Source organism: Cyprinodon variegatus, unplaced genomic scaffold (assembly GCF_000732505.1).
Source record: "Cyprinodon variegatus isolate N-32 unplaced genomic scaffold, C_variegatus-1.0 Scaffold596, whole genome shotgun sequence".
Classification (NCBI taxonomy): Eukaryota; Metazoa; Chordata; class Actinopteri; order Cyprinodontiformes; family Cyprinodontidae; genus Cyprinodon; species Cyprinodon variegatus.
Genome location: NW_015151049.1, coordinates 233,847 through 243,749, shown reverse-complemented (window position 1 = coordinate 243,749; position 9,903 = coordinate 233,847). Strand labels below are relative to the sequence as shown.

Genomic DNA, 9,903 nt, shown 5'->3' with positions numbered 1-9,903 from the left:
CATGACACATCTGGTCTGTTCCTGTTTGGCTATGACACCATCCTGAAGAGAAATATCAGCTGTGCTGCTGCCATCAACACAACTGGATGTGCTCTCTTCATCCTCTGACATGGGAGCTGGCTCGGAGCTCGTCTGCCTGGCTGTGTGTTTCCTGGACGGGGCCGCCTTTTACAGTTGCTTTTTCTATGTCTGCTTCAGTCTCCTTGAACCCCAGTCAGCCTCGGCAGATGGCCGCTCACACTGAGCCTAGTTCTGCTGTTCAGTGTGAGGGATTGCATTTGAGTCAATGAGTCGATGCAATCAACTGGTTTTCCTTAGATAGAAAACTTTGAATCAATTTGACTGTAAGTTCACGTTGAACTGTAAAGTGCCTTGAGATGACATGTGTTGTGAATTGGCGCTATATAAATAAATTGAATATAATTTTATTGTCCCTGGTCTGGCAGTTAACATATTGTTTGAATGTGGGAAGGGCGGAGGACAGGGAGACATGGTTGAAGTCCCCAGAGATCAGAAAAAACCTGTGAGTGCTGTGGTTGCAGTCTGCTGTTGGTAGCTGGTAGGATATTACAGACTGTTGCTGCATTAACAGAGGTGGGGGGGACATACACAGCTACCACAATAATGTGTGGGAGGGTAGTTGGGCATCATGCTAACTTCTAGCAGCTCGATTTTCTTGCTTCAGAGCGTCTCTTTAATGGGTTAGCGCGGTTAGCCACGTCTCCAACAGGCATAGATGCTAGACTTTCGGACGCGTCTTTCATGGTGAGTTATTACCGCCAGCTCATCCATCTTGTTAGAGAGAGATCTGACGTTGCCCATGATGACGGATGGGATGGTTAGTCTGTGTCTCCTTCCCCACAGGTATCACCCAATACCAGCGTGAGTGCCACATCTCTACCTCCTCATGAGCTCCTTTATGTTAGAAATAGTTTGAGAAATATACGGCAATAAAATAAAAGATAGATGAAAGTAAGATAACTCAGGAAAATAAAGGAGCTGCTGAAACAAGCTGCCTTCTCCTGGCTGGCACCAGCGTCACTTATATTGTTATATTGTTTCTTCTATAAGTTCCTTACAGAACAATTTATGTGTTTGAGTTTTAATTCCAGGCAGGCTTAACTACTTCACTGCTCAGAATAAAGGGGCCAAGGGAAGCGTCATGCCACTCTTTCCAGGCTGGTCGAAGTCTGAGCTACTCTGAAGCAGTCTCTGTGTTCTTGTTCTCTGCACATCCCATTCTGCTGAGTTCTTTCTATATTGTGACATTTTCAAACAACTTCTTCAACAAACAGCCAGCACTGTTGTAGCCAGCCAACATTTTAAAGCCAACGCTCAGTGACGTCAAAATTAATTTGAAATATCTTAATTCTGGACACTTTATATCAGGCATCCCCAAAGTCGGTCCTCGAGGGCTGCTGTCCTGCAGGTTTTAGAGGTTACCCTGCTTTAAAACAGCTGATTATAATGATTGCAGTAGAGCAAAAGGCTGTTAATTAGCTTTCAATTAAAATCAGCTGTGCTGGAGCAAGGAAACCTCTAAAACCTGCAGGACAGCGGCCCTCGATGACCGACTTTGGGGATGCCTGCTTTATATGATGAATCAGGTGACGTCATTTGGGATATCTCAAAAGGCATTTTGTTTCTCCAAACTAAGATTGAAGATATAGGTTTTTGCGGCACTAGTGCCTCGCTTTTTCTACAGTAAGCTGACAGGAAAGGGAGTGTGAGAGAGGGGTAGAGACATGCCGCAAAGGACCACAGGTCGGATTTGAACCAAGATTGGTCACGTCAAGGACTAAGGCCTCCGTACATGGGTTGTGCGCACTAACAACTGGGCCACCTGGACGCCCAAAAGATAACTTGAATTGTTATTTTCACTAGTCATAATATAAATTCTAATATTTTAAAGTATCATTCACAATAGTCAAAATGTAGATTTTTCCAAGTCATGATATCGTAGAATTACATAAAGTCCGAAGAAGCTGATGTTATGTTAAAACGGCCTGCCATTCAGAGTTCTAATGGCTTATGGCAAGATGTAGTTTTGGGTGTTTGTAAATTCAAAAATCTTGCAGCAACTCATCTTGTTTGTAAGGTAGGTAAATTACCACTGAGCCTGAATGCTGTTTACCTCACATTTATCTTTTGCGTCATTAAGTAGGAGGAGCACCGGGTTTTGTCAGGATCACCATAGATTTCTCGTCACAGCACCTGGCAGCCACGTCACCAAAGGCAGCTCATTCACTCCTAACCCGATTTTAATGGTGCATACCATTTTAAAAGAACTATAACTTTCTCAATTTTCTACTGATTTTCAAATGGTTGGTTAGAAATGTCAGCAATGCAGCTATGACATTGCACATATATGAATAACTATAACCATGGACTTTTAAATGAAAAAAACATTAAAAAGAACAGGTGGTGCAATGACTAAAAGCACCCACAAGGTATTTATGTTTGATCAGTATACAGCCTGCTGAAACTTAGTGCTGAGAATCATTTTATCTCTCTCATATATAATGATAAACACAAACATATAGGTATATCTATATATATATATATATGTGGCAAGGTATACAGCTGTTGGCACAGGCGGGATCAGATCCCGACACTCCCAGGTGGAAGTCATACACACTGACCAGTCAGGACCCCACATTTTCAAATCGATATATACATATATTTTTTCTCTCCACTGTCACTACAAGCATACTTAGTGTGAGGCATTGCCTTCAAGTCAATGATTCGATAGTCAACTGGTTTTCCTTAGATAGAAAATTTTAAATAAATTTCACTGGATGATCTGGTTGAAATTGTAAAGTGCCTCGAGATGACATGTGTTGTGAACTGGCGCTACAGAAATAAACTGAATTGAACTGAATATGTACTAAGGAAGCACTGAGATGAAAATTCTTGCCTTAAACCAAAAACAAATAACTTAGGAAACCGAACTGAAACCTGAAAGAAGTTTCATGATTTTGGCGCTGATACTTGGCTTAATTGGTAATTTCAAGCCATCAGATCCACCTGTTCCGGTTTCCTATTTAAGCTGCCTGTTTCCCAGCCATCAGTGCCAGATTATTCTTGAATTCTAGCATTCTCTAGCATAACTTTATTGTTGTCTGATCCTGATCTGTTTCTGTATTTGGACATTTCGGCCTGCCTGCCCATGTGATTAGTTTCAGACTCCTGTCGTATTCTTGTGTGGACGGAACCTGGATCTGCCTCTCGACTTCAACCTGTTGATTATCCTGTCTTGCTTCATTAGCTCGGATCTTGTCTCCTGTCGGCTTTGCAGCCTTCTGGGCTTTGGAGTCTGGGACTCTCAGGCAGTGTCCTCTGGGTTTGTTCAGTCAACAGGCTGGAGTCATCCTCATTCCTGCTTTAGACACCCTTCAGACGCATCAGCAGAGCCACTGCAGAATCGGTCCGTTCTTTGTCTGAATAAACTTTTTAAGTAATCCACTGTCTGTCTCGCCTTTATTCTTGCTCCTATGTTCGGAGCCTATTACAATAAGCTGTTGTATTAAATATTAAAATCAGAGCACTTTGGCTATGATATGTTTAAACAAAAAACATTATTTTTTTTAACTCAAGGCATTTCATTGAATTATAAACTATTCAACAACAGAAGTAACAGTTAATTTATTGGTGTTTTATTGGTAAGAGTATTTACCACTGACTTTAGTTAAGCCCTTTACCTTAGCAGAAGTCCTGGGAAATGGTATTGCGATTTCAAATAAATAATTCAGTGGGAGTTTTACTTTTCCGTATTCTTCTCATATTCTGAGACATCCATAGTTTTTCCCCCCTAAAATGTTTCTACAGATGTGCTTATAAAAGCATTTTTTTCTTACATGATGTTTCCCTTAACACCCCCGCCCCCACCTTCTTTTCATAATGGGTAGCTCATACTTGCTACAAGTTAACTGCCTTCAGGAGTCGATGTTTCTGACAAGCCTATCATAACTTTTAGGCTCGAGGATAAAAACACCCAGTCAAGGCAAATTTCCTAAAGGCTATTGTAGCATCAGCTCATAATTTTGAAACTTTTTGCATTGATTCTTTGATTTGATGACAGATAAGCTACATGCATTCATCAATCTACTAATTTTACTGTCCTGTTTGGGTTACAATGTTCAGGTAATGAGGAAATGAAAGTACATTTTGACCCTTCCTGAACTCTCACTTCAGTTTACATGTTTTCTTATTAGAGTGAAGTTTGGAAGGTCAGTTTTTTTTCTTTTAACAGTGTCCTGTCTGGCAATGTGGAAATAACAATAATTGTCTTGATGCCAAACAGAGCCCAAGAGATTATGTTTCCACATGTGAAGAAGTAGGACTATCGCCAGAGTTGATTTATGGATATAAATAGCTTTATTATAATTCATGCAGGGAGTATTTCAGATTATATGAACACTGCAATATAAGTAGAAAAGGAAAGGAAAAACAGAAAAAAGGAGAAAAAATGAAAGAAAGAGGAGATAAAACGGAGACAATGATGAAACATCTTCAGTCTGTTTCATCACCTGCAAAGAGATGGAAAAAGAACAGCACAACCAACGGATATAGTATAAGAGATACAATAAAGTAGCACCTTGATACTATTGCCAAAGTATAAGTATTATTTAATCTGACATGTATTCGGTGGTAGCTGAAGATCAGAATATGGGCTTTTTGTATGGAAGTGAATCTCTAAGTACCTGGAACCAAGCACCTGTAGTAGTTTGTGAGAGTGCACTTGTGCATGTAAAGTTTATCTAAATAGAAAATGCTCAATAGTGGTTGTGAAGAGCCGAAGAGGCGTCCCCCCCAGAGAACCGAGGCGAGCGCTGGGGGACCCAAAGCCCCAGATGCCCAAAGGGACCCCAAGAGCAAAGGCACCCAGGAGGGGCCAACCGAGGAAATCCGTCCTGCCACCAAGGGAGGAGGTGGATGACCCCGAGGATATTTCCCAGCCACTGCAACGCTGGAGCCCCCGGGAGCCACGGGGAGTCTGCGGGCGCTGCCCGCAGCAAGCCACCCTGCATTGAATCCGGCCTTTGGCCCCAGGAACCCGAGGCCCCAGGGGCACCCCACCCCTCAGCGGGAGCCCCGGCCGGGTCCCGGAGCAGCCGACAGGAATAAGCCAGTACCCACCCAGGCATGCACCCCCTAACACCAAGCATCACCAGTGTGCTGGTGAGCCCAGGCGCCAGCCAGCAGAGGAAGGGCAGGACGGGGGAATGGGCTCCGCACTTAGCGGAGACTTGAGATGTTCTCGGGAGAGGGAGCAGTTATAACTACAACCTCATAAAAAAAATACACAGTCTCAATCATGCCTGCCCTTGCTAGTGCCCCCACTTGCAACACATTCTCTGTGAAGAGGAAGAGAAAGAAAAAAAAACGCGGACACACATTCACACATAACACTCACATGTTACAATCCCAGGACTGAGGACCCAGGCGGTGGCTGGTCCCAGGATTACCGGATGACCCAATAGGTGAACCTATGGGGGGGGGGAGCAGTGTCACCGCCATATCAACCCATCTAGTTCAAGCTTCGGGCCCGGACCCCACCCCACACCCAGACCAGAGGCCCCCCCCAAAAGCCCCCCCGAGAACAGGGACCACATGTCCTGCACAGGGCACCCAACCAGAGCCCCCCAAATAATTGCCCTGGCCACTTCTTCCCCCTCAATATCCCATCCGCCCATACCTCCACCCCCCTTTTGTGGAGAGCAGAAATGTCAGCCAATCCAGGCTCCCCAACAACCCCCCGCCAAAAAACCAGGCCTTAGACTCCGGGCACCAGCCGGAGAACAGGGGTGTGAGAAGACCTCGATCCTCCCTGCGCCTGCTCGAATGTGGTGTTTTTGTGTGTTGCTCTCAGGTGTAATTAAAACTGGGAGTACCAGAGTCCCCTCTAGAGGACAGGCCGGTGCCAGCTCACCCCCCCAATCGACAACCCAGAACCCTCAATGTCTAAATGCAAGAGGATGTGGGGGGAACCATCTGAGGTGACGCCCACAAATTAAACCCCCACCCCGGTATCCTTGACCCCCACACCCCCAGACAATGCCCTACATAGATGTGTGTTATTAAAATGTTGTCGATGAAATAGTCTAAAATTCAAAATAAAATTGGGGTGGGGGACGTCATTAGAAGGTGGGACCCTCCAGTAACTACCCCCTCCTCAAGATCCTACATGTGTGGCACTGTGAGAGAGCAGGCAGAGAAGGAGTCTGGGGGTGGGGAGAAAAGGACTGGGGGGCTTACTGCACTCCCAGGGACCCAGCTCCCCTGCTGACTCCGATAGGCAACCCCATTCCCCGAGAGCCCCCCTGGAGAGAGGGGGCCCACCAGGCACACCACCATAGCCCGTTGGCCAGAAACAGGTGGCAGAGCCCATGAGCCAGCTGGCCACCAGGGCCAACACCGTCACCTGCCCATCCTGTCCCTCCATCGTACCTCCTGGCTTTCCTGAAAAAAGAAAAAAAAAAAAACTCTGGCTGGCCAGCCCATGTGTACCATGCAGAACCCCGGCTGAAGCACGCACCAGGGGATGGCATGGACCAGGACTGAGACAGGGAGCCAGACCCGAAGCCCTTCAAACATCCACATCACACCCCCACCCCCCACCGGAAATGTAATCCCTCCCCAAAATTAATATTGACGATAGATAACCAGGCTGGGATCATTCCCACTCCCCTCACTCCACTTCCACCACTAGCAGAGTGCATACCCCTATAAGGGTTAGCATCTGTCATAAGATGTTAATGTCCATTCCCCCTACAAGCTCAACAGGGACGGACAACGAGGTGTACACCAGCCAAGACCCCAAGCAGCATAACCCACAGGACATCCCGAGGGCAACGCACCCCAGCGACCCCAAACCCTCGTACCCACCCAGCGGCAGCTCCGCTACCAGGCCAGTAACCCACATCTGTCGCTACGGAACCCCCCAAGAGCAACGCAAGTAGCCGCTGTAGGATGCCCTGAGGCATCCCAAGCCCTTACCCGACGGGGGCCACTGACTCCGGGGTCAGATCCGCCAGGCACCCCACTCAAAGCACCCCCCCAGAGCCCTAGGACCCAGGGACCCCCGAACCAGCCCTGCAGGACACGTGTCGCCCACTACACTAAGTGATGGAGCCGATCAAGGGAGCCCAGAGAGATCGGTCTGATGGAGATGAAGATGCTGTCTCTAGATTAATATGATCCAACAACAGATCTCTGTACTGATTGATGCTGAGTTTAACCTTACTTTTCCAATTCATGAGGATAGTTTTCTTTGCGATACATAATGCAGTGAAGGCCATGCAGACAATTTTTTTTTCCATAGAGCTTCCCTCAAAGTCACCCAGCAAGCAAACTGAAGGGGAAAGTGAGATTTTACAACCCAGGCACAGTGATAGGTCCTTACATACCTGTACCCAGAACCTCTGAACCGGCGTGCATAACCATATTTTTAAAACATGAATGCCGCTTAATATTAGAGCTAATAAACGGCAAATCTGATATTATATTGCATATTTCCTGTTCTGTGTCTATCCAGGGCTCATCTAAGGGATTATGTTTTATCCATTTAGAGATGTAATGTAATGTATTTGCTAAGTAGTAGTTTTGGAAGTTTGGTAAATCTAGTCCCACTCTGTCTTTAGTTTTCGGTAGTGTCTTTAAGCTGATACGAGGGGGGTTATCCTTCCAAAGAAATTTAGAGATGGAAGAATCTAGATTTAAACCAGTCAGATGATGGTATATTGGGGATCATTGAAAATAAGTAGTTAATTCTAGGTAAGTGTCATGGTCCTGGCACTGGTGGCTTGATTGCTTATTCCACCCTCCTGTTTAACTCTGCCTGTTCTCTCATCAATACTTATCCGATCAACCTTGTTCCAGCTCCTATATATACTGTTTGTTTTCAAGCTACCAGTGCTACCTTGGAGATCAGATTTTGTTGGTTAATATTGTGGGTTTGGGACCCTTATAGAGTTACAGACTGTAAATAGTTTGCTTACAGTTCAATACATGTACAGAATATATGTGCAGATTCTGTTAGATGTTGTGTTTGGAAAGAAAAAAAAATGTAAAATCGGTATGTGTACTTGTATGGCAAAAAATATTTTTAATAAAAAGTGCATATATCAAAAAATAAATAAATAAAGTGGACCAAAAGGAGGCAGTAAGTAAGAAGGAACAGGGTTGGGTTACCTGAAGTAGATCGGCTATAGCCAGGTTCATCATGAACACCACAGCCCTCTTGGTTTCCCGTATGTAGATCCTAAACACCCACAGTGCCAGAACGTTACCCAGCAGGCCAGGTGCTAAAATCACACCATACACAATGGCGTACACATTGTGCTGGTATTCCTTCAGCCCTTCTTCATCAGAACAGTTGCTGATGTTCATCTTAGGAAAATTAGCTGCGTTTCCTTCTTTCAGAAACGCTGTCTTTGCACTGCTGAAAGTTCAATTCGGGAACCCATGCTGTTAATTAAATAAAGGAGTCCATGTGGCAAGTCATATTCCCAAACATCACAGCAGCATGTAGAGATGAATGGTGTCTTCAGGATTGTCTTTATTCCAACGCTGATAGTTTGCAGGTCCTCTGGTTAGAAGAGGGTATTCTAATAGAAGAGATTAGAATCAATAAAGTAAAAGGTAAAAAGTCTCATCTATCTAGAAAAACACTTTGCAAAGATAGAGAAAAGTATCTAGTCTCTTTCTCCGGTATGAATTGCTTCATCTCTAATGGACGATAATAAATTAACTTCCTCTCCCTGTCCAGGCTTAGAGATAAACATAACTCAGAGAGTGAACTGGCCCTGTCCCTATCAATGCAGTGATACTTAAAGCTTAGCTTGATGCTTTGGTATCAGCCTCTATCGGCCACAGGATTTACATACAGCCCAGATAGCCGTCAGGTTATGAAAAAGAGCCTTTTCACTGATTCCAACACTGATGTCATTGTCAATAATCAGTCACACGCCCATGCACAAACACACATACACCTGTTGGATGGTTCCTCGAATTGTTGCGTCTGCCTCTGCCATACTTAACTGTAATTCATGTAAACAACTGTGTGTGAGCCGCTCTCTCAGGGGCCTGTCCAGTAAATTATGCAAACTCCCAGAGATGTAGATGCTACAATCTCCCACACACTGTTTACTGCTGTGTGCCTCAACTTGCACAACATCTCACCACTAGCCTGTGTCAAGTACGTAAGCCCAAAGCCCCAGTGAAACCAGGTTAGCACAAACACGACAGGTGATGGGTTAACAGCACATGCAAAGCTGGCACATTTCCGCCCTGTAAGACTCAGTGGATCGCTTCTGTGGGTAACACCCCGCTCTGAAACTTTTAGATCAAAATTTACAAAGACAAGCTGCAGATGTTCCCCAGGAAGCTCAGTAATATAAAACCTGCTGCAACATTTAAAGATGCTGCTTTACACTATGTGTACGATACAGCTTGTTCTATAAATACTCCTTTAAATGTGATGCTCTGTTTATCATGATCCCCATCAAAGCAGAACTTCTCGTAACCATGGTGCTTTTAGTGTACTTTTTTCCCACTGTTAAGTGTTAGCTTGTAAAATTAATTGACTTAGCAAAAATATTTTAAAACATGTTTTAATTTATAGAGACAAACAGTATTTTTTCAATAGGCAATGTAAATAATTTTTTCAAATGAATGAACATGAGTTTCAGTTTGAATGGCCTTTTTCAGAATGAATGGAAAAAATAAATTTGAAATTGCTCTTTGATTTACTAGAATTAGAATAGAATTCAACTTTATTGTCATTACACTGTCACAAGCATAAAGCAATGAAATTCCCTCTCTTCATCTAACCCCTCCCTTTGGGGAGCAGTGGGCTGCCATTGTGCGGCACCCAGGGAGCAGTGTGGGGTTAAGGGTCTT

At 44.5% G+C, this 9,903-nt stretch overlaps 1 protein-coding gene across 1 annotated transcript in view; it reads right to left on the bottom strand.

Moving 5' to 3' along the window:
• The window catches only part of LOC107096076 (probable G-protein coupled receptor 174), a 21,254-nt gene that overhangs the window by 6,111 nt on the left and 5,240 nt on the right, over positions 1 to 9,903 (bottom strand). The window contains exon 2 of the mRNA XM_015392566.1: positions 8,194 to 8,609. Coding sequence (XP_015248052.1) covers positions 8,194 to 8,391 — 198 coding nt within the window. The 5' untranslated portion in view covers positions 8,392 to 8,609. The remainder of the gene's footprint in view (positions 1 to 8,193; positions 8,610 to 9,903) is intronic.